The sequence below is a fragment of the Strongylocentrotus purpuratus genome, unplaced genomic scaffold (genome assembly GCF_000002235.5).
Source record: "Strongylocentrotus purpuratus isolate Spur 01 unplaced genomic scaffold, Spur_5.0 spur5_scaffold_15, whole genome shotgun sequence".
NCBI lineage: Eukaryota > Metazoa > Echinodermata > Echinoidea > Camarodonta > Strongylocentrotidae > Strongylocentrotus > Strongylocentrotus purpuratus.
The window spans coordinates 5,218,271-5,242,955 of NW_022145600.1; the positions used below are offsets into that span (position 1 = coordinate 5,218,271).

At 35.5% G+C, this 24,685-nt stretch overlaps 1 protein-coding gene across 1 annotated transcript in view; it reads left to right on the forward strand.

Annotated features, from left to right (window-relative positions):
• Positions 1-24,685, forward strand: part of LOC588762 (serine/threonine-protein kinase 10) — a 74,576-nt gene that overhangs the window by 14,749 nt on the left and 35,142 nt on the right. Inside the window, exons 2-5 of the mRNA XM_030986422.1 lie at positions 4,901-5,065; positions 6,485-6,683; positions 11,838-11,910; positions 14,883-15,077. Of these exons, the coding sequence (XP_030842282.1) occupies positions 4,901-5,065; positions 6,485-6,683; positions 11,838-11,910; positions 14,883-15,077 (632 nt within the window). The remainder of the gene's footprint in view (positions 1-4,900; positions 5,066-6,484; positions 6,684-11,837; positions 11,911-14,882; positions 15,078-24,685) is intronic.

Sequence of the window (24,685 nt, forward strand, 5' to 3'; positions counted from 1 at the left end):
GAACTAGAAGGGTAGTATGCAACTCTTAGCAGTCTCTTACAAAGATACATTTAACATATTTTTGCATTCACTAGATGACTCTGTTTACTTCATCTGCAAAATATGGTAAATTCATTTGTATGCATGTACAATTGTTGATCAACTATTGTTGAAACATAGCCAAGTATGCATTTCATCTCTTAAATGTACTCATAAGCTTTGTAACTTTTGATATGAGGAAGCATTTTTTTAGCAACAGAGTCATGGTTTTGTCGAACAGTCCAGATTCCTGAATATATTATCACAGTAACTTCTGTAAACTTTTTTAAGAATAGACTAGACGAATACTGGTCTAAAAACCATGGTCTTGTTTATGAGCCTGTAGAGAGCTATTATTTCAAGCTTGCACACATTTTTGTCCTTCCCCACTTACATGTATTTGATTTGTAATTATGACAAGGATAACATATTGAACCACTGAAAGAGACATATCTACGATCAGGCATAGCATCTCTGGGTTAAAGTAAAGTAAAGTAGAGTAAAGTAAAGTAAAGTAAAGTAACTTGGTGTTTTTAGATTGAAACTCATTACCCTCTACCCACCAAGGTTCATTTGAGATCACTGTCTCACCGATCATGCGGTCTTACTATTATGTTAAAATAATGTATTAAAAGTCATACATCCCCTTCCTCATCACAATGTGCCTCTGGCCACAATTTCACAGTCTAATTGTCATTCCTTTTGTCATCTCAAATTTTAATCCATTCCATATCCGTCCGACATTCATCATTACTCTGAAGTTTGTGAAGAAATCTACCATCACACACCCATGATCTAAAGTAAAACATATGCTTGAATGAGCTTTTTGGGTCGTCTTCTTTGCTATAATACGAAGAAATATTGTGCAATCCTTTGTACCTGTTAAAATGCAAATACATGTAGGTGGCCTATTATACCTGTCATGTAGAATTGAATCCAGCTATTTGATATACATACTGTACGTACTGTATGGGTTGTAGAGAACACATTTATGTTCATAAAATACATGTTGTCACATATAGTGGCAAGGGACATCAATTGTACAGGATATCTACAAGTAAACCAACTATCAAAATAATGTTTGGATTAGTAATTTAAGTAATCTTTTTGTGCTGCAAGTTTCCTTCATTTTTGTGATTTAAAAATATTAAAAAATCCACCAGAGCTCATTTGAAGTAAATATTCAGAATTTAATATACCAGTAGAACTTAATATTGCTGACCAGTTCTCAATTTTAACCTACATGTACATGTACAGTGTACCTGTATTTTGGTCCATGAAATCATTGCTGTGATTGTTCCAAATCCTTCAGTTTAAAGGTACTATGTCCCATTTGCAGGCCAAAAAAATGAAAAGGTGAAATTCCAACGGCATTTGAAAGATAATACTAATTTAGAACTTCCCTAAAAAAGTTGGGGCTTGAAAATGTCTTCAAGTGGGAAAATAATGACTGTTGGTTGTCAAAATGAATTAGGAGCTATAGAGCCAATAAGAAATAGTTTCGATTTTCAGACCATCGTACCGAATAGTCATGCGTTTTATGCTGCGCAAAGATTCAATCAGTTTAATTTTGGCCATCACAAGAAGTGGGTTATTGATGTAGACAAATGCTCATGTACCCTCTACAGCTCATTATATTATGTTATTACCAAAGAAGAAAAAAAGCCAGTCAGTCACTCAATAGTGTCTAACAGTGAAGTCTAGCAAGTAAACAGGTTTTCTAGCATAATTTGAATATTAGGACACTGCTACGTTTAAATTTCACAGATAGGACACACATGACATATTCATAATTCCTGCAAAGTTCTACAGAATTTGATGTTGGCTGCAAAAGGGACATAGTACCTTTAAGGAGATGCATTCATGTAATTATAAATCAACTTTTTTTTCTTTCATTTCCAATTGAAATAATAGAGATGTTACATACTACAATACATACATGTACATTGTACATGAATCATATCTTTGAGGAAGGTCTTTCCCCCTATAAACCTATACTGCATGTCTTTTTTTTCCTCCAAGCCAAATAAGAATGACATTGATTCATTCAATATTTCTCTGCTGATTCAGCAACTAGTCATCACTCATATAATACAATTTGGTGATTCTCATCAATTTTCATTTTGGTAAGCACCTATTGTGACATTTATACCATGAAATGCATTCCTTGCATATTGTTGATGTGGACATAATGTGAATATCATTCATACAGTGTATGTATATTACATTTGTATCGCAGCTCATGTTTGTGTAATGCACACAATGAAAAAATTTATGAAATGATTTCAGTCTGTTCCTTCAAATTAACATGTAAAATTGAACTTTGGGTAGTTTAATGGTACAATGTACAAAGTGCATGGGTGTATTACACCAAAAATAATTGAAAGCAAATATTTGCAGACTTTCTTTAATTGCATGTACCTGCATGTACATATACGGTATTAGATGTTATGGATTTTAACAAAAAGACGATTTCATGGCAAGAAACCACCACAAATCACCACAAAATGCAAAAGAGAAGGAAGAAGAAGTAAGAAAAAATCTGGTGACTCATTTGTCTGTTTTTCTGGATATTACAGTCTCAGCAACCCTGGATAGTTTTCAAATGAAGAAGTCCATTCTAAATTTTTAATTTTTTTTTTATTGGGCGCTTTAAAGGAGACCAATCTCCCAAAATTGTATTTGTTTTGTTTGTAGCTGTTATGATTATTATTAATATTTTTTAATATAAGTCACTTTTACTGTCATTTAGAGGGTATTTAAACTTCTTGCACAATTTCTCTGTGCAGTAGAAATATCTGATCTTCAATTACATTTCTTTTATTTTCAAGAGAAAATGAACTTTAGGTCATTGGTCCGGGTGGTCCCCCTTAGACTTTATGGTCAAAAAGCTTGAGGAAGATGTATACAAATAATGTTTGTTGTTTGAAAGGAGGATGAAACGGTCTGTTATATTACTTGGATCTGTTGAGAGACTGCCAAAACCACAACAATCAGAGTCCAAAACAAGGAACTGGATATGATTTTGTAACGACCCATTGAAAGGACTATAGTTGAGGTCAATCATACTGCCATTGGAAGTAGTTGTGGTTAGGAATGAATGTGATACTGTACAGTATGCATACAGACTACATGGAAGTCTTTTAAAAGATTGTATGTTTACATTGTATGCTTCTTGTGCTTACAGTAGGTCTAATCAATGCTTCTTTAACTTCTTTAAATTATATTGATTATTGCTGTTTAGTGTTTATATCTTTTTCATAGTGAGAAAACTGTAGATATGTGTTTAGCCCTTGCAAAATCACTTTTTCATGATGGCAGTCAGTGGAAGCTACATGTAAATTATGTAATACGCAAATTTTGAAGACGCTTACATGTAGTAGTGGTAGTGGGCTATCATGGGGAATTTGACACCATTCAGGTGTTCACCCAATAATAACAGGTGTTGTCAATCACCAGGATTAGCCTTCATTTTTTTGACAGACCTTATGTTCTCTGCATTTTCCATGCATCCCCCCATATGGAAAATGGCACATGGAAAATGGAGACCCTCTCCCTTTAACTTTGAAAAAAGTAGGGGAAAATATCCAAAGTAAACTTTTTTTTAATGTACATGTACATATACATGTAGGTTTCTTTATAGAATACACATTATATTTATAAGCGGTAAACTTTAACATATTTTTGTGTTTCAGCTTTCCGAAGCAAGAGAATACAGGAGTTTTTGTGATCCCTACAAGCAGCTGGTCCCATATCACTGATAATGATAACATTAATGATACCAGTAAAAAATGACAATAACTCTATAAAATCAGTGTGCTGGTGTTCATGTACTGAAGGTTTCTGATCCGTCAGTGCAGAAGGCTCATTATTAAAGAGAGTGACCAACTCTGACATCCAATATACCTTTACCACATTAATATCAAGGAGATTGATAGCCTGCCTGTACAGTCTATAGTGTACATGTAGGGAATGGAACTGGTTTGACGAAATGTTGTATATTCAAAAGAATCTTCATGTAGCGTACATGTAAGGGGCATACAGACTAGAACATCATATAAAGAAACTAGTTTTAAAGCGTATCTGCCATAGTTTACAGGAGGGATTAGACTGCCCTGCAAGGTCACTGGACAGGTGGTTATCTCATCAACTCAGCTCTCAGTTAACATAAGAAAAAGAGGATCATGGGGGACCAATGGTCACCGATTAGGCATGGTTTGTTATATAGAGGGCGCAAGTAGCTACAAGTAGTGTAGTGGGCCTTTAAAGAGGTCAATTGACATACTGTAACACCCGGCCAGTCATCAGTACGCACTCACGATAAGCTCCGCCCAGTTATACAATTTTCATACGACACAATGTTCAGACTACAAAGTTTTTCATTCAAAACAAAGCTCAAACATGCGTTTCACTATTCAATTCAATTAGCTAAATTCAATTCAATTCAAAGTTTATTCAACACTCTTCATAAAAACATTTAAAACATACAAATACAGAATGAAATGATAACAAAAAAAAAGAACAAGAAAGTAACAAAATTACAATGTCAATTTTAGCTATGCACTGTTTTGTTGTGTGATGTTTCTCTGTGTGATGTTTCTTTGTATACGATGAAGTAAGTTTGTCTCAACTCTCAATGCATGATTATTTTGTAGTTATTGTTATTAGTATGTTAATATGGGATCAGCCCTTTTTAAAAAAGATTATGTAATGGCTTTCAAACTTTCAAAAGTGCTGATCATGTTACAAAGTTATTTAAGCATTTTACACAGTTTAAGCAGACAGTATCTCTGCAACACAATTCTTACAGTATACCATGCCAAATTTATTTCAACAAATCATTATAATATTTGTCCTTTTTATCTTCCTATCTCTCGTCCAGGCAAGAAATAAACATAATGGAGTCACAGTAGCAGCAAAGATCATTGAAATCAAAGAACACGATGACCTAAATGATTTCCGGGTGGAGATCGACATCCTGACAGAATGCAAGCATCCAAATATTGTCGGTCTGGAGGAGACGTTTCTCCATCAGTCCAAATTATGGGTAAGTTATTGGTTTTGATGGTCTTTGAGAAAGAATGAAAACAGAAAAAGGGGTTTAAAAACATGGGGAGGGGGAGTGGTGGTTGGGGGGGGGGGGCACTTGACCTCCTCCTACATGTATATACCCTCCCCCAATGATTTGAGACTGGAGATTGACTTTCTGATGGAATTCAAGTATCCAAATATTATCGTTCTGGAGGAGATGTTTCTCCATCAGTTAAAATTATGGATAAAGTGGTTTTGATCTTGGAGAAAAATGAAGGTTCTTTCAGAAGAGGAGCCAACTTGCATCAAGTTGGCTTGACTAGTTTAAATAATGATAGAATTAGAAATAGATAACCAAAAGCTTTGAAACAAATGTGATGTATTAGCGATCAGGGAGTGATAAAGTTTCAAAGTAGCGATTGATCAAACACAAACCTGCGATTATGAGTCGGGTACTATTTTTCTTACCCTGTGTCTCTACACACAACAAATTCACAGTTTTTGGATAGCCATATGATGAAATTGTGTGTGTGTATGGCGCTTAAGAATACTTAACAATGAAGTACCAGATATTCTGTCTACTAAAGTCATTTTGAAAGAAAGTAATTATAACCTTAGAAACAGGGAATGTACTTAATAAACATACCTAAACCTAACACTGATTTTCTAAGAAGCAGTACTCTTTATATCCCATCTCGGCTATTCAATCACCTACCCCATTGCACCAGAAAAGAAACTCAGCTTTCAAACTTTATAAAGGCTATCGTTAGTATTTTTCCCCCTACGTTCTAATTGTTATTGTCTATCTTTTTCTCTGTCTCTCTCCCTCTTTCTCTCTCTCTCTTTCTCTCTCTCTCTCTCTCTCTCTTTCCCTCTCTCCATCTCTTGCTTGCTCGTTTACTCAATCTACCTCTGATGATTTTTTTTATAAGGAGCTTGTGATTTGACTGAATTGTATTTTTTCCTCATAATTTCTGATATTTAAAATACTAAGTGTGATTGTTATCAAGAGTTATTTACACACTTGTATTCTTGTTATCTTAATTTGTATCATGAATCATATTTGTTTTGTTCATATATATTGTGAGTTTATTGTGTGAATATTTTTAAGGGACTTGTTGAAAAAGAAATAAATTGACATCAATAGACTTTTGAATATAAAATAAATGGCAGAAGGCTAACTAGATAAATCACAGAGTTTGGGAAATTGTTCAACTTTCAAATTTCTCATAACTTTTGTTTTCCATTTTCTTCCTGAGTATAAAAAAAACAGTATGATCTGCAAGTGTTCAGGCATATTGAAATCTTTGAGATTAAGAAAATCCACTTCTGGAGGCTGTAACATTGAACTCATTAAGCTAGAGCCTGATGCTGTAGTATACATATATATGATAAAGATTGATGTATGTTGTTGTTGTTGATCTTGCACCTGTAGATGATGCTGGAGTTCTGCGAGGGTGGTGCCCTGGACGATATAGTCCTGGAGGTGGAGAAGCCGTTGACGGAGGCACAGATCAAAGTCGTTTGCAGGCAAACACTGGAAGCTCTTGTATACCTCCATGAACATAACATCATACACAGAGATCTCAAGGCGGGAAACATTCTACTCAAAATGGATGGCAATGTCAGATTAGGTAAGATAGTTAATTTAATTTAATTTAATTTAATTAAGGAACTTTACATAACTATCTTGATCTAAGGAGACACGAACGAACGAGGTAAGATAGTTGCATCAGGGGGGTGTTTCACAAAGATCCTAAGTTGAACTTATCTCAAACTTGGACTTAAACATTATGGAGAGCCATTTGTAGCCCTAAAATAAAGTATATTCAAATGTGAATATTCAAGTATTTTAGACTTTTTATAAATTCCTCATCAAGAACATGAAATCTCCTTGATAAAAGAAAATAAGAATGATTTTAATCAACATTTTATGCCTTTTAAAATAACTTTTATAATATTTTTTCAAAGATGCTAACAGCTCTCCATAACTGTTAAGTCCAACTTAGAGATAAGTTCAACTTACGATCTTTATGAAACACCCCCAGGTGTCTTTGTTCTCGTCATCTGCTTCATGGTTAACCTCCCTGTCCTGTGGTTCTTCATCAATTCTATACTTTCTAATCTTCTGTCATTAGATCGTAAGTATTCTTATCCTCATATTCCCCATCGTTATCATCATCATCATCATCATCATCATCATCAACCTTAAAAGTATAGACCAGTTTTGGAAACGCCCCCCTTTCAAAAAATGAAATGGAAACTCTTATTAACAATCATGTGAAAAAATATATTCATCTGCATCCCTCCCTTTTGCATCACACAATAACCATTCATTTTTCTGTTGATCACTATCATCTTGATCATGATCTTTATAATTACCACCAATACCCTTGTCAATCATTACCATTTTCATCATCATCAACCCCATCATCATCGTTGTCATCACCATCGCCATCATCCCCATCATCATCTTCATCATTGTCATCATTAACATTAGCATCATTAACCTTGATATTGTCATTGACCATATCATTGATAGCTTCATTATCAGTAATAATATTATTAGTATCATCACAAACATCACCATTGGCGTTGTTGTTGTAGCCGTTGTCGTCGTCTTCGTCGTCATCATCATCATCTTCTTCACCATCCCCATTTTTACCACAATATTTCTTAATCATTATTTTCATCTGGAAGAACATGATTACCCAGTATTTTCTTTAGCCCTTTTTACACTTAGGAAAATTTAAGTTTCCCTGCTACAATGTACACTCCATGTCTATCAGTTCAGATCATTTACCCCCATGTTGTCATAAGGACTGAAATATTTGATGGAACATCTTTTTAACATCTTTTCATACATATAGATCTGCTAATCATACGATTAATATCAACTACAGGTTAATCAAGTTCAGCACCCTACGGCTTCCTCTAATGCACTTTTTGTCATGTATTGTACTGTGAATCCAAATATGTACATGCATGCAATTGTCCTGTATGGACTTGATTATTGCTTCCCACCCCATTTTTTAATGAAAATTAGGGCTCGGTCTATTTCCCTGCTATTCCTTTGTGCCCAGTTTTAATAAGGACCAGCATCGATGGGTCTTAATAATGGTCTTTTGATGAAGTGGAGTCTTGGTGTTTGGGTACACACACACAACAGGTGAATGACATACTGGTCCTGCCATTATCATAGCCAAATATGGGTATTTTTATAGCAGATCACCATGGTATGGTACATTGCTTTGGAACATGGACCAAACAAAAGGTCCATGTTTGGAACATGTCGTCATCTCTTTTCCAAACAGAAATTGAATCAGCACTTCATATTGCCTTGATACCCTTAGGTGCAACAACAAATTTGTAGCTAATTAGGACAACCTGCAATGCAATGTGTAAGGAGAGTTTAACGAAGCAAGAAAGAAAGTAAATATGATCAGAGATAATGAAAATGTTCAAGGGGATTTTTCTTGTTGTTGTGGTCCTGGATCATTGTCTGCTTGGAGGAGAAAAAAGGCCTGTCTCCATCAGCTCGAGTTTGCCAAATAACCCGCTATTTTCAGACTAGGGATGTTTTCCCAAAGCTCGAAATTGTGTCTTTACCAGACGCTCATCACAAACTAGCTCAGATGGGCGCAAATCAGCCTGCTATTTCCCAAATAGCGGGATATTTTGGAAACAAGCCCCGGATTTCTCGGGAAATTTTCTCGACCAAATATCCCACTATTTGCATCTGCGCAAATTAACTGGCTGATTTGCGATCGGGATAGTTAAAATAGCGGGTCATTTGGCAAACTTGAGCTGATGAGGACTGGCCTATAGATAATTGCTGTGCCCTAAATGTGTGGTCAGTTTGGGACTTGGTTTTTGTCTCCAATTTATCATAATCATGCTGCTCCACTCTATAGAAAGTGCAATCTATCCCCCCCCCCCCTGCCCCCACACAAGCAATTAAGATAAAAGGAATCACCTGTTTGGGGCCAGAGGGGTGTTAACTCTTATACCCTTCTGGCTCTGAACAAACTAATTATAATGAGCAAATATTTCTTCATGGGTAACGATCACAATGTAAAGAAACAGAATATAACTGATAAAGGTGCTTTCAAAATTCATTACTAAATGGATTGATACCGCATACATGTTTTGATGAAATAATGCAAAAATCTGTTGCAGACAAAGAAATGTTGTGGAAACACGTTTCTGATGTTTGCTTTTGTCTTTAAATTTGCATCATGACTAATTTACTATCTTGGAATTGCTGTTTGAAACTTGAAAATATGAAGTTCTATGAAAGACAAGTAGAGTTTCATGTACCGTATTAATCATGCGCATATACACATATCTTTGATTAATACAGTCCTTGAAATGCTTGTCTCCATAATAGGCAGACAAGCTTAAAGCCCAACTGAACTACTTGTAGCTACTTGCTCCCTCTATATAGAAAACAATGCATAATTTGTGACCATTGGTCCCCCATGATCCTCTTTTTCTTATGTTACTTGAGAGCTGAGTTGATGAGACATGTCAGTGACCACCCTGGGTGGTCTAATACCTCTTAGTCAATCTAGTACAGACAGCCTTTAAAGAAGCCACCAGTACGCTAGTACAAGGCTGTGAGAGTGCTCAAAGGTGCAATATGTCACTTATTGTGTATTAATGTCTTTAGGCTTATTCAGAACTTTTAATTTATATCAGTGATGTGATACTCTTCACCTTGTTGATAGAGATCCTTTCTCAAGTCTCATTCACACTGAGGCTATGTGTTTTTAAAGTACCCCATGACATATATCTGTAATTAATTTGTTATATCTGTCTCGACTCATGACAGAATGTCATCTTTCATGTGCCACTTGTCTTGATTTGTATCTACATGTAGTTGTATATGATACTTCAGAAGAAGAAAGAAAGAAAGAAAAAAATTGCTCTATTGCCTTGACTTGAGCTGCACAAATTTAGAACAATCTGCATGATATGTGCAAGGAGAGTTAAATGAAATGGAGAAAAAAAAGTTACAAGAAAAATAGATGGATTCAGATTTCAGAATGCTCGAATTTATTTCCTCTCTTCAAATGTTGGATAGTGTTAGTTTACGTTTATATTCTACCATTGTATTAAAACAGAGAAATTATGACAAAACAAAAAATGTAATCATTATGCTGCACTTTAAGACAATAAACAAATCACTTCAGCATGCTATTGCATGTACATGATTGATAGTTTCTTTCAAAGATAAATGTAAAGCTTGGAAGTTTCACTTTTGTAGTACTCTGAGAAGGACATGAAGTTTCTATGACGTGCTAAATTGCTTATGGAACCCAGCAAACTGCAATTTGCATTTGCCTACAATATACTGTGCACAAGTTGTGGTATCAAGATCTCAAAGAAGTCTAAAAACTCTAATTTTAATCATTTTAAGAGCCAGGAAGAGGGGAGTTTCGATTCTGCAGCCTCTTTTGTTCTATGGCCTTTGGAAACTACAGTTTTCTCTGTATGGTAATTATAATATACTACACGAGTATGTTCTAAGAGGTTATTCTCAAACTCTAAGCAAACTAGTAATTTGATGTTTTGCTGCTGCTTCAGCTGATGTAATTGATGCGCTTTCTAATTCCCTTTAGATTCAGTTCATGTACATGTTATTTATAAGTTAGATATTCTGAAGTGATGAAACAAGTTCATGAAGCTGATTATTATAAGAATTAAATAAAAATGGAAGAATTCATTGTTGGTTCATGACCTGATAATGATAATAATCATATTCTTTGAAAGCTATTTGTTCAGCAGATGTGACACAGGACATGTAAGATACTCCTATCACATACAACAATACTAAACTTTATCTCTTATAACAGACAAAGGCTATTCTTTACATGAAAAACTCTGTATGGACAGAATTACAGAGTCTGATACTTTCCACCATGAGTGTACATTATGTTTCAATATACACCTTTATTGCAATATCAAATCATTTTGTTGTTATCCATAAGATCTCTTTGTCTAGTTAACTTTATGTACACACACGCTTGTGAAAAGTATGAAGTGTACTTACTGTACTAGGCCTGAGTCGGTACAGTCGGTCACACCAATCCCGACCGTCGCCATCGGGTCCCGGTTTTGTTTTTTGGAAACCGACGCTCCGATAAAAACAATGAAATATTTTTACAACAGAAAACTGTCTTCTCTAGCGAAAAGATCTAAAATAACTTACATGCATGTATGTAGCCTCCTGGAAATGTTCTGCATGTTTTTTATTTCTTTAACATAACTTGATTTATATACAACTGTCATGATGATTTATAGAAATTAACATCTGTTTCCCCTTCTTCTGATCCCGCACTTCATCACTTTATGGAATATGAGGCAAATAAATGATTTTTGGTTGCAGTTTGAATGCATCTAATATCAGTTTTGTTTGTTTGAAGTCTTGAAGATGTCCATGATCAAAACTTGAAATAGCACATCACATGATGTAGACACAAACCCTCACATGCACAAGTGGTTACTTTTAAAGATATTGCACATCCACCAAGTGCATTCACATGTCTTGATATACTGCATCCGATGCTCTTCTGAAAGTTTGAGATACCATACTGGACCCGGCAGTATCTTCATCTCGACTGGGGTGATGGTAATAAGGGAGAAGCAGTCCAATATGATTTTTGATAAGATTTTGTCATTCATTTGTATTTCATCTGTAGTAATCCAATAGTTGTCTAATTATGCTTTTGATGTTCATCTTAATGAAGTAATAAGTTTTATTCTTTTCTTTTCTTATTTTTCAGCTGACTTTGGAGTTTCTGCCAAGAATACATCTCCCCTGCAGAGAAGGGATTCTTTCATCGGTACACCCTATTGGTAAGAGTCTTAAAATTAAGTACAGTCAAACCTGTTTATAGTGACCGCCCACGGGAAACACAAAAAGTGGTCTTTGTAGACAAGTTCCTTTAGTTCACGTTTCAATGAGGAACCATTTTCAAGGGAAACAAAAAATGTGGTCGTTGTAGACAGGTGGTAACTACAGCAGGTTTGACTGTAGTATTGTTTTCATATTGTATGTTGGGGTTATTGAGCAAGTCTGCAGCGAATGCTACTGACTTGGAACTGCACGTTCTGTAAAACTTTTGGGAATTATTAACCCTTTTGAGACGACCATTCCACATTTTGGGTTTGACTGGATACATTTTTATTCTAGGGCACTGAAAATATGCCACAAGCATGGGTAGAAAAGGCAAAAATGTCTGCACTCACTGCATCCATTTTTGTCACATGACTATATTGCATTTGATGTCAGGAATTTTAAAAAGGAAAATAGCTACAAAATCCTTAAGTTGGCAACATGTTGAGAGATTCAAAATTATTGTTTTCAATCAATTTGGCAATTAAAAAAAAAAAATGACCCCATTTTTGCTCATTTATGTTGTTTTCAGAGACATTACATTTTATTTCAACAATGTAGCAAAACTACTAATTAAAGAAAACTTTTTTTGTTGCCAATTTGAAGAACAATATGTGATAAATTCATCTCTAAAATAAATTCTGATCTGAAAGGGTCAAGGATGGCTGTTTTTATATTTCCTCTCAGTTGTGATTCCTGAATCTTAACCACCCGCACAATTATGGAATGTTTTATGCTCGTGGAAGTTGTTGGTTTTGCAGTACAAGAAAGAAAGCGTGTGTATATGACGATCAGTATAGAAATGAAATATATAATTGCATGTCAGCCTTTAATCTTCCGATACTTTATTTCCTTTATAATTTCATAGAAGCTTGAAAAATCTGAACACCATGAAGACTGAAAAAAGAAAAGAAAATCCCCTCTCACTTTCAATTTCAGTGTTTGTGGTTGTGGCCGTTGATTCAGTGAAAAAAAAACTGTTTTTCGCATAGAAATGAATAGGTTATTTAATACTGCACCTCATGTCTAGTCAAACAAAATTAATTGAACAGCAATCCGTAAAAACGTTTATTTATATAGTTATTTAAAAAAAGATTAGTCTGAATGTTGATGAAAAATGCTTGTTTGAGCATTATTTTTTATTATAGGACAATTCTTATTTTCTTTACACATTGTTTCTATCCAGTTTGAATACCTCTTTCACAATACAATGATTCTTTAAAGTTTAAATGTTCTTTATACGATACGTTCGTGTTAGTCTGAACAGGCCATAAAAGACCACAGGATAATATGCATTAGAGCCTTCCTATGGTCTGGCTTACAAACCACTGAGAGAGTTTGATTTATTGGTCAAGGGAATGGGAACCCCATTCTTTTTCGTTTGGGGGGGGGGGGGGCACTAGCTCTTCATATTTTCAACACACAATTTTACTGTGAAGAAGGAGAATTTAGGGATTTGGAGGCAGGTCAAATTTTTTCAGTTTTAATTGGGTTCAACTACTTTGCATGTACCCTTGTTTGAGCAAAGAGAACTTTTTAGTTAAAAAGTTGTAGTTTATAGTTGATGAAAGATTGCAAGAGAAATTCATGGACATTTACATGTATGTTCACTATTCCTAATATCTGTATGACCAAAGAAATTGCAAGGATGTTTAAATTATATGTACCGGTACATGTTTTTCAACATTTCTAATTATGCCAAATTCGTAAAGCTGAATTGGAACTCGGTTTATCAACAGAAAGCGATCTGCTTGTGATGTTTTTGTGGGGAACCATCTGGCATTAGCATCTAGTAAATTAAATGGACCACTGTTTATCACCCAAAAGTGAGAAAGTGAACTGTTTATCAAAGTTTGCAAGCTTTCTATGATGACTAACATGTAGTGTTGGCAATCGGAGGGTTAATCGTAGCACAGTTTATCAACAGAAAGTGATCTGCTCGTAAGTGTCCAACTTATGCAGAGGACCGTAACCCGGGCTCCTGTAATCAGTATAAGCATCATTGTCGCCATAGCAACCCCCTAATTTATGCCCCTCTCGTTGAGGATGGTGTTTCATTGTCTGGATTTAGTGGAATCGGACTCCTCGATCCTCTCTTACTGCAGACTATTTTTCTCTCTTTCCTTTTAAGGAGATGATTAGTTTGGCTAGCGTCGGAGAGGCGTTCACATGATATGATTGGTCAACGGCGTATCAGGATTATTGTGAAAAGGGGAGGGGAGGGGGGAGGGGCACATGTCTTAAGGTCTGATAGTCCCATCCCCGACCATTCTCCCCAAATTTTGTTTTTTCCCTCTTTGTAGTTTAGCTATGCCAAATATAGTTTTGCTAGGGTAAAGGCCCAAAGGGCCCTCCCCCACCTTTCTCCAAGTTGGTTTCGCAAGAGTAAGGAACCCATCCCTGCCCCAAGATAAACATTTGCTTTCTTCTGTAATGTGCTATGCCAAGTTGGGTTTCACTAAGAGATGCTAAGAGATTGGGCTAAATATCTCCCATGACCCCCCTCGCCTAACACTACGCAAGCTTGTATTTTTTTTTTTAAACTGATGGTAGTACCGAGCACTGGGCTCTCAATGCTGAAATAACTTTGAATGTTTGAAAAAATGTGTTTGTATGATAATACTTCTACTTCCACTTCTACTACTGTCATGTATAATGTCACTTCTTTTATTTCTGTTATACATGTTATACATCCACATCCACATCCACTGCTTCTACTTATTTTGCTATTACTTACTTTGATTAAGATAATCACTACTATTCTAATTTTTGCTCCTTTCATACTAATTCTACTTCTCCTGTCTTCTGAAGTCAATATCGATGAGATTCTAAGAGACAACCTGTAAGCCATTTACGAAGATACACCCTGTACATCACCATTTACATGTACATTTTGTTTTATTTGGTCTGCTCTTTTTTACACTTCATACAGGATGGCCCCTGAAGTCGTCATATGCGAGACGCTAAAGGACAACCCCTATGACTACAAGGCAGATATATGGTCCCTGGGTATCACATTAATAGAGCTGGCTGAGATGGAGCCGCCCTACCACGACCTCAACCCTATGAGGGTACTCATCAAGATCCCCAAGGCCCCACCCCCAAGGCTGCAACAAAAGAAAAGATGGTAAGAAATGGAAACAATCATTAAAGGCATCGTTTAACAATGTTAAAGCTGAGATGCATGGCCCTACGTGTTATCAGTGTCTGTGAAATGATGTAATATTGAAGCAAAAAAAAAATGGCGCTTCAAAATGATCCTGAAGTGCCTTAAAAAAGTAAAAAAATCTTTGAGTGACCAGTTTTGCCATACCGTAAATCTCCGTGTATAAGGCGCACTGTTTTGCCGCCAAAAAAAATTGAAATTGAAAAAAATATAGGAACATCTGCTATCATGGCTTCAAAAAGTCATGACACCCAGGTTGCGGGATGTTTTTTAGTTTCGATTTATGGCGCTATGCCTTGCAATGTCTCCCAGCTCAGTAATCGATGTGTTGACTCACCACTCAGAAACTAGAACAACACTCAAATTTGTCTGTCATCTTGGTTTGAAAGTAATCTTTCTAATAGATCTCAAAATGTAGTTTATAATAATAATTCCTCCAATTTTGCTTTGGCGTACCACAAGGTTTTATCCTAGGTACTCTACTGATTTTAATTTACATTAATGATCTTACACATTCCTTCAACTGCACCTAGATGTTAAATGAAAAATAGGGGTGTGCCTCATACACAGGTGCGCCTTATACATGGAGATTTACGGTACTCATTTTCCCCAGTAGACTGTAGTGTTATAAAAACTGTTATCAAAACAAAAAATGAATTTTTCGATTTCCGATCATAAATATCTTGATAATGAGACAGGCGATCGGCTTGTAAAAGTCATGAAATTCCTGACTGACTTGAAGGTTTATAATTATGATAGCATGAGGTAAATCCAGGATTTTGTTTCAGAATCTGAGACAATGTTACCCAATCCCTTTAAGGTTCATTCACATATGAAGCAGGTATCCACCAAAGTTTTACTACAGTGTTTTTTACTAATTTTTTTACTTTTATGAAATGAATGGTAACCGGAGATGCAAGAGAGGTATCTGCGTGCAACAAAGCTCCTTCATTATACTCACAATATATATATGTGTTATAAGATTTTAAAATGTGAAGCATGAAATACTCGTCTCATTTTGAAGAAGAAAACAAAAAAATGCTGCAGTTTATAGAGTCATTTGTGAACAAGCCTTCTAACACTTTTACATAATTTTCTGAAATTTTTAAAATACTGGGAATTTTTGCCAGTACTACCAGCAACTATGGGATCAGCCCTTGAATCTAACTACATCCTTTGTTATAATTACCATTGGTTAATTTCTTATTTCACATTATTTTTTAAACTTATGATTCATTACTCACAAGTTATACAAATTTGTGTTTCATTGGTGAAATTGTAAAAAATTGTATCCGTTCATGGGTGTGTAATAATATGTCTGTTGACATTTATTCATTCTAGATTTAAGAAATCCATTCTCCCACAAATTCCAGAGATTTATGGTGGTTAATATCAAATTAAACGCCCATCATTCAACAATAAATAATGTCTCTTTTGATAACCCGAACAATAAAACCATTCCAGGACATTTGTAGTGTTAGAAAACAGGAAATAGATTTACCCAATAATTCAGACAGCAATTGTCAACCCACTTTTAAAAAGGCTGGCAGTTGTTAACCACAAGGGGGCGCTACACCTGAATCCATAGATAGAACAATACCAAAATGGAGAGAGAATGCTGGCATGATTTCGATCGTACGCGTTGTCAGAGCATGTCCTTCATATTGTGAAGCAGAACTTGTCTGCTGAGAGCCAGAAGGGTATTAAAGGTATAGACTAGTTTTGAAACGCCCCTCTCTCAAAAAATGAAACGGAAGCTCTTATTACCAATCGTGTGAAAGAATATGTTTTGACTAAGAAGAGATGATACACATTTTGCCGGGAAGCTGCCTACTAATTGATATATTTGGTTAATTAATATATCTATCCGGACTGGATAGATATAGGGTAGTCCCATATACATCTTTCTGTGTACAGTGCTTGTAACTTTACCAAGGCTGGGCCAAATTTCTTATCATTTTGATGATTCCAGAACCTTACAGTACACACCAATACTTATATGCTACATGATCAACCTTTTGTGATCAATGTTTCTTTCACAATGCAATCGCATGACCAGAACTGGTCTTTATCTTAAACTCATAAACTCAACCTTTTTTGGTCTAAATATAGAGCCAAATCCCTTCTTTATACTCTCAACAGACAAAACGCTCAAAGGGCTTTGATTCGTACCCAGCCGGGATACCCATTATTGTCCAATTCTTTACTGCATGAGGAATTTCCAGGCACTATTGTCCCTATTAGGGCAAATTTGTGTATTTCTAAAGTCTCTCGTGTGTGTTTTTTCACCCTTATTTTGGATATGTTAACATGATTGAAGAAATACAGGTGAATTTTTCACTTGATGGGGCATGCAAACAAAATAATTTTTGTCAGGAATTTTAGGAATTCATGTTCATTGAAACCAACAAAGATTAATCCTGAATCCCTTTCATAGATCATAGTGAATATGAGTGAAAACAACCTACATGTAGAGGTTTAAAGGTAAAGACCAGTATTGGAAACGCCCCAATTTCAAAAAATGAAATGGAAGCTCTATTACCAATCATGTGAAAGAATATGTTTCGACTAATACATGATAAAAATTTTGCCGGGAAACCGCCTACTAATTGATATATTTGGTAAATTAGTTTAGCTACATGGTCTGTGAGAGATAAACGCACGTGTCGTGCACGTGTGCGTAGTCCCATATACATCTTTCTGTGTACAGTGCTTGTAACTTTACGAAGACTGGGCCAAATTTCTTATCATTTTGATGATTCCAGAACCTTGCAGTTCACACCAATACTTATATGCTAGATGATCAACCGTTTCTTTCACAATGCAATCGCATGACCATAACTGGTCTTTACCTTTAATATGAAATTCGTAAAGTTCATGATTTCCATGTCACAAATGGTTCAGGTCAATTTGAGGTTTGTGATAAACAATTATTTGTGATGTCATCAACATATTTTCTCCCTTCTACATATGTCATCAACTCTCTTTTTTACTCTCAAACATTTACCAGGAGATAGGTATACACTTACAGTAGTTGTAGGTCAAATTTCCTCTTTATCTAAATGAAGTAAAATCTGTACTCCTAGTTTTTCCTACCATGGTCATATCGCTTCAAACAAAATTTCATGATCAACTTCAAAACTGTTACTTGGTACCAGAACTTCCACCTATTTTTTGTTCTTCATTTACAGTATTTTAGAACTCTTTTTTGTCAGGTAACAAAAAACAATGTTTATCTCTTCATACATGTAGGATAATCATCAAATGTTAGAAGTGAGCGTTAGATGTCTGGGACTCTAAGGTCTTTTGCCCCTGGATAGCTGATTAACATATGTCATTGTCTGTTTGAGCCAGAAGGGCATAACTCTGTATTAATGTGTATGAGTTAACACTTTCCTCTCTCCAAACATACAAAATATGAAATTTAGAGGCAGTCTATAGACTTTGTGCAAACTTAATGTATTTAATGCTGTCTTCATTCGATATGGGACGTTGCATGAGCAATACGAGAGAGATAATCTACTAGACCAAAACATATCTTTCGTTTGGAGGGTCCAGTACATGTACGCTTGGAACAACCATTCTTTGACAAATACTGAATTATGCATAGAGAGTACTGTGTGTTTGCGTCTTGCGTTGACTGATCCCAAATGACCTTTATTGCAATGTTTATCCCCAGCTTTCATCCCTGTTTGAATTGACTTGGCAAACTTTGTTTCATGCACCAAGTGCAGCTGATGTCATTCTAGTGCTTCAATCAACACTCTCTCCCTCTCTCATACTCTCCCTCTCTCATACCCTCCCTCTCTCTTACCCTCCCTCTCTCTTCCCCTCTCTCTCTCTCTTCCCTCTCTCTTCTCTCTTCCCTCTCTCCCTCCCACTCTCTCTTTTTGAAAGCCAATCTCTCTCTCTTTCTTTTAAATACTCAGCTGCCATTTATATTTCGCTCTGTTTCTTTCTCTTTCTCTCACCCTATCTCTTTCTCGGTATATCTTGTCCTTACAGTCTGTCTGTCTGTTTGTACGTCTGCCCCCCCCCCCATGTACATGTATATGCTTATTACAATCCCTAAACTCCTTTTCCATGTATCATGGTCCTCTTCTAATTACAGTATGTCGCTGTCTCTACTCGGTTTGCGTTTCTCTCTCTTCTGTTGATTCTGTCACGATCCTTTTCGCCTCTTCCCCCTGTCTCTCCCTCTGGGTGGAACAATGCCACATTTGATTTGTGTGGACACCCCATATTTGTGAGGTAGTGCTCCCTCTCTAGATGACTTATTGCACGAATCGTAGATTAGAATAGTGAGAAAGTTAGACAAGTTTCTTGACAGATTAGTTAAATGAAGAAATGGCAGAGGGGAGAGAGGCAACAGCAGATATAATTCTGTACTTTTAATTATTATTATTGTTTATTTTTTTATTTCTTTTTGTATTTGATGAATAATGTGCTATTCCATATATATATATATATATATATATATATATATATATATAATAATAATAATACATAAGATTTATAAGGCGCCAAATCCACTTGACAGTCAAATGCTCAAGGCGCAGCTTGTGCAAGAGATGAAATACATACCTGATACATTTATTCAAAGTGCGATAGGAAAGGTACAGACATGAAAGGTTATGGTAATTAATTATAAGCTAAATTAAACAGATATTTCTTCAGATTGTTTTTTAACACTTCAGCAGAACTGCTATTTTTAATCCATTGAGGGAGAGTATTCCATAACGAAGGCCCAGCATGAGCGAAGGTTCGCTCCCCCCACTTTTTTTTAACCCTAGGAGTAACAAGTAAGCCAGAGTTTTGAGAACGTAGCTGTCTAGAAGGAAAGTAATGCTTAATCAAGCCGATGTTTTAATTTTAATTATTATTATTGTTTATTTTTTTATTAGGTGGTCTGTTGAAAACAGATCACCTATTGTTTTCGTCAGAATTTTCTTTCTTTATTATTTATTATTTATTTATTTATTTTTATTTCTCCGCACTTTTTTGTTAACAGGATAACTCAAGATCAGTTCAATCAATTTCGTTCAATTTTGGCACAGTCATAGGTCATTGTCATGAGACGTGACAGTAACATTTTCAAGGTCATCAAATCTTCATGACGTCATCCAGGCGCCATTTTGTGTTTTTTTTGGTACTTTCAACTCATGATCATATCTTCATAACGGAAAGGCATTTCTTATTCATATTTATCATGATTTAGGTCAATATCCGTCCGGTCAATTTCCGGTCAAAAAACGCGCGCGCATGCGTACGTCCGCGCGTAAGCGCGCGCAAAAAATTTCAAAATGCTCTAAATCGTCTAAAATTCATTTTGCATACGTTTCAGGCCATTTTAAGCATTTCGCAAAAAAAGCGCACACGCACATGCGTGCGCGTTTCCGCGCGTAATAGCATTTTTCAACATAGAATCGCTTAATTTTTTCTGTCATCATATTTGACATATTTTTCCAAGCATTTTGATACCTTGTTCACCTTTTTCTGACCAGTAATACCGGAATGAGCGTCCGTTTAAGATAATGTCCGTGCGTGCGAGCTCTCGTAATACATAGCATACATGGGCAAAAACATGCCTATACAAAATCCATTGTAGCGCTTTAGGATACAAGGTGACCCCAATTTCGTTTTCATATTTTGATAGAGTATGAATTGGAGATATGATTTCATGTCTCATTTGACCCTCAATTAACTCATGACGTCATGATAATGGCCTCCGAACTCAAAATTTTAATTTGCATATTATGACGTCAGCATATTTTTTGAAAATTGATTGCATCTCTGTAAATATTGATTGATTTTCTTTCAAATTTTGATATGTTCTACCTGAGAATATTTTCTACAAATGCAGTTGACACAATATTTCATTTTGACAATGGCATCATGGCGTATTTTTGCGATTAAAGGAGGCATGTCAATTTGTCACATTTTGCGTGTATTCTCTATGAGACATGACTTTTTCTCAAAACTGGATTCTACATTCTCGTCTTTCGCGAGCAATATCTCCGTCGTTTTATCTTTGTTTACGCTGAGCTTTGAGTATGTTGTAGCTGAGACAATAAGCTATCACAAATGTGCCATTTATTTCTCGATCAGATGCCGGGATCATGCTCATATTTCACTTGCAAAGTGGGATTTGAGAATTCCATTTCCCGTTTACGTGTAATCGCTATGGGAAATGTTTTGGTATATCGGTAACGCACTTGACTTCCGACCTCGAGGTCCCTGGTTCGAGTCCGGGCGTCTCCAACAATTTTTTTTCTTCACTTTTTTTTCTTTTTGACCTTTCACTCTACCATCTCCTTTGAATATTAAAACACGTAGAATCGCAAATAATGTAATAAACAACCATATTTACTTTATTATTACCCTATTATCACTTGATCCATTACTTTTTGCGTGTAATCCTTATGGAAGATGACTTTTTCTCAAATCTGGATTCTACATTCTTGTCTTTTGCGAGCAATATCGCCGTTATTTCCGCTTGTTTTTTGTTGATTTTTGAGTATAATGTAGCTGAAACTATATGCAATCTACATCTCCCTCATTTTTTCAATCAGATGTCAGCATGATCATCATCATCATCAATATCATCATGATCATGATCATGATCATCAACATTATCATCGTCATCATCAACATTATCATTATCATCGTCATCATCGTCATCACCATTACTATCAAGATCATCATCATCATCATTGTTTACATGTCTATATAACTTCTCCCATTCTCAAATCTATCATAAGACTTAGACAGACCACCTTATTCGTCTTCGTGACGAATTCAAGTCTAGTTTTTTTTTGTATTTGATGAATAATGTGCTATTCCATATATACAGTTTTTCCTAGTCGTCATGGTCGTCATGGTCACAATATTGCCTGGCATATTTTTACCCTTAATAATTTAATCTCTTGTTTTTGTTTTGAATGCTTTTCCATATACAGATTTTCATGTGGGATGAAAAAGTGCAATTGGAATATAGTTTTCACGGTCGTCATGGTCAAAATATTGCCTGGCATATTTTTATTCTTAATCATTTCAAAATGATGTCATAATAAACGTAATAACTTTTGTGTTTTTTCTCAACATGTGGTTTTGTAGCTATCTATAGTACATGTAGGCGTAGACTTTGGTTGTCACCACAGCTGTGTAGGAATTGATTAAGCATGACATGACGTTTAAAAGGGTTTTGTTTTTGCCTTTTCGGCATGCTGTTTCACTCCCTTTATGTCAATACATGTTTAAGGTTCAGACATATAAACTCTGGTTTCTAGTTTCTACCATATTATTAATAATAACAAAACAAAACAAAACAATCTTTTCATCTGATTTTTGTTCATTTTAGTGAAATAAATAGCAAGATACTGATACTGTACAGTTTTAACCTATTCAGTTGGAAATTAAAGATGAAGTTGAGTTCTGGTCATACGATTGCATTGTGAAAGAAACGGCGTGGAATCAACCAGAAAAGGTTGATCATCTAGCATATAAGAATTTGTGTGTATTGCGAGGTTCTGGAATCATCAAAATGATAAGAAATTTGGCCAAGTCTTGGTAAAGTTACAAACACTTTACGCAGACAGATGTATATGGGACTACACGAACATGTGGCGATGTTACATGACATATTTAGATGTTACATGACATATTTAGAATATGAAGGCATTTGAAGAGCCATGCTTTTCAGGGAACATGTCTTATCTGATGTTCTTCCACACTAGCATAATAAGAATGATAATGCTCACAAATTATTTTTCACCTCTTCCAAGAACTCAACCTTCTCTTTAAACATATGAGACAAAGATAAGTAATTTGTATCCCAGGCCTGGATTTAAATTCCTATGTGCTACAGGCACGTGTAAAAGAAATGGACAGCTTTTTAAACACCAATTTGCCTAAACCTGTGTGAGAGTGGTGGATGCTGAGATTCCAAGCAGACAGCAATGATGGCTATTTTGAAATCGTTAAGAGAAATGTTTAATACTAAAGCACTTTTTTTCTAATTTTTTCCATTCCCTTTATCCGAAATCATAGACTTACCAACAAAATATTTGTAATTTGTGATGTACACAGTGCATATGAGGACGTATTTAAAGGTAAAGACCAGTTTTGGAAATGCCCCCCTCTCAAAAAATGAAATGGAAGCTCTTATTACCAATCATGTGAATGAATATGTTTTAACGAATTTGACCACTAATTGATATATTTGGTAAATTAGTTTATCTATTGGGACCAAATAGATAATATGCATGTGCCGTGCACGTGTGCGTAGTCCCAAATACATCTTTCTGTTTACAGTGCTTTTAACTTTACCAAGACTGGGCCAAACTTCTTATCATTTTGATGATTCCAGAACCTTACAGTACAAACCAATACTTATATGCTAGATGATCAACCTTTTCTGATCGATTCCACATTTTTTTTTCTTTCACAATGCAATCGTACGACCAGAACTGGTCTATATCTTTAACCATTTTTATTCCATTTCCATGTGCTAAATATTTAGTTCAAGGTAATGATACCATACCTGAAATATTTTATACGTACAATAGGTCGTTCTAGTGAGGTTTTACAGTATGATAGGATTAATTGTATTTACATGAATTTCCCTGGTGATATGTAAACAATACAATCATGGGTAGCCAAGTGAAACGGTGACGTTATTATCACCCCAAAGGGAACCATTAGGCCATATTGATGCGCTTGACAAGCATTGCCATACTCTGATGTCAATTTTAGAAGAGGGAGTTCAGCTAAATGGTTAAAAAATTGAATAGAACGGTAGCACACTTTTTTCAAAATTGAGAGTTTATCTGCATAAATGATGAGTTGCCAAGCATAGTGGTGTAGTGTTATTTCCCACAAGGGAATAATTAAGCCATACTGATGCACTTGACATGAGCTGCTATGCTTTTCCATGTCGTGTTTAGGAAAGGGAATTTTATTATCAAATTGATTGGAACAGTGGGCACATTTTTTTATTAAAGCATTGTATATTGTATAAATTTATTTGAGGAGGAGTCTTCTCTTTGCATGAAACTGCCAATTTTCTCCCAATACATTAATAGATTGTTTCCAAGCAGGGAATGCCCATGACACTACACATGTAGGCAGTCATGGTACCGTAAACCCTATCACAAATTGTAAATGCGAAAGATGTTGTATACATGTATAAATGATCATGCTATAATATCAATCCTAGCAAATGTGCACTTTGCCTTCACCGCAGATGGGATCATGTGGAGTTCATGTTGCATTTAACAAAGCAAATGTTTTTTTCAACCATATTTTAAATGAGCATGTCATAGTCTCGAAGCTTAAAGAGATTGGGGATTTGAGACATACATGTAGACAAGATCATGTTCTTCGTTACTGGCAATCTCAAAGATTCATTTTGGCTTTACTCCGCACAAAACAAAATTAATGAGGAATTGTTGGTGCAATTTAAACAGACAGTGTTTTCTTTGGACCAAGAAAATGCTTTGAAATTTGTAAGATATGACCTCTAGCTTTTGAGCTTTTTTATCATACAGATTCTAAAGATTCACAATATC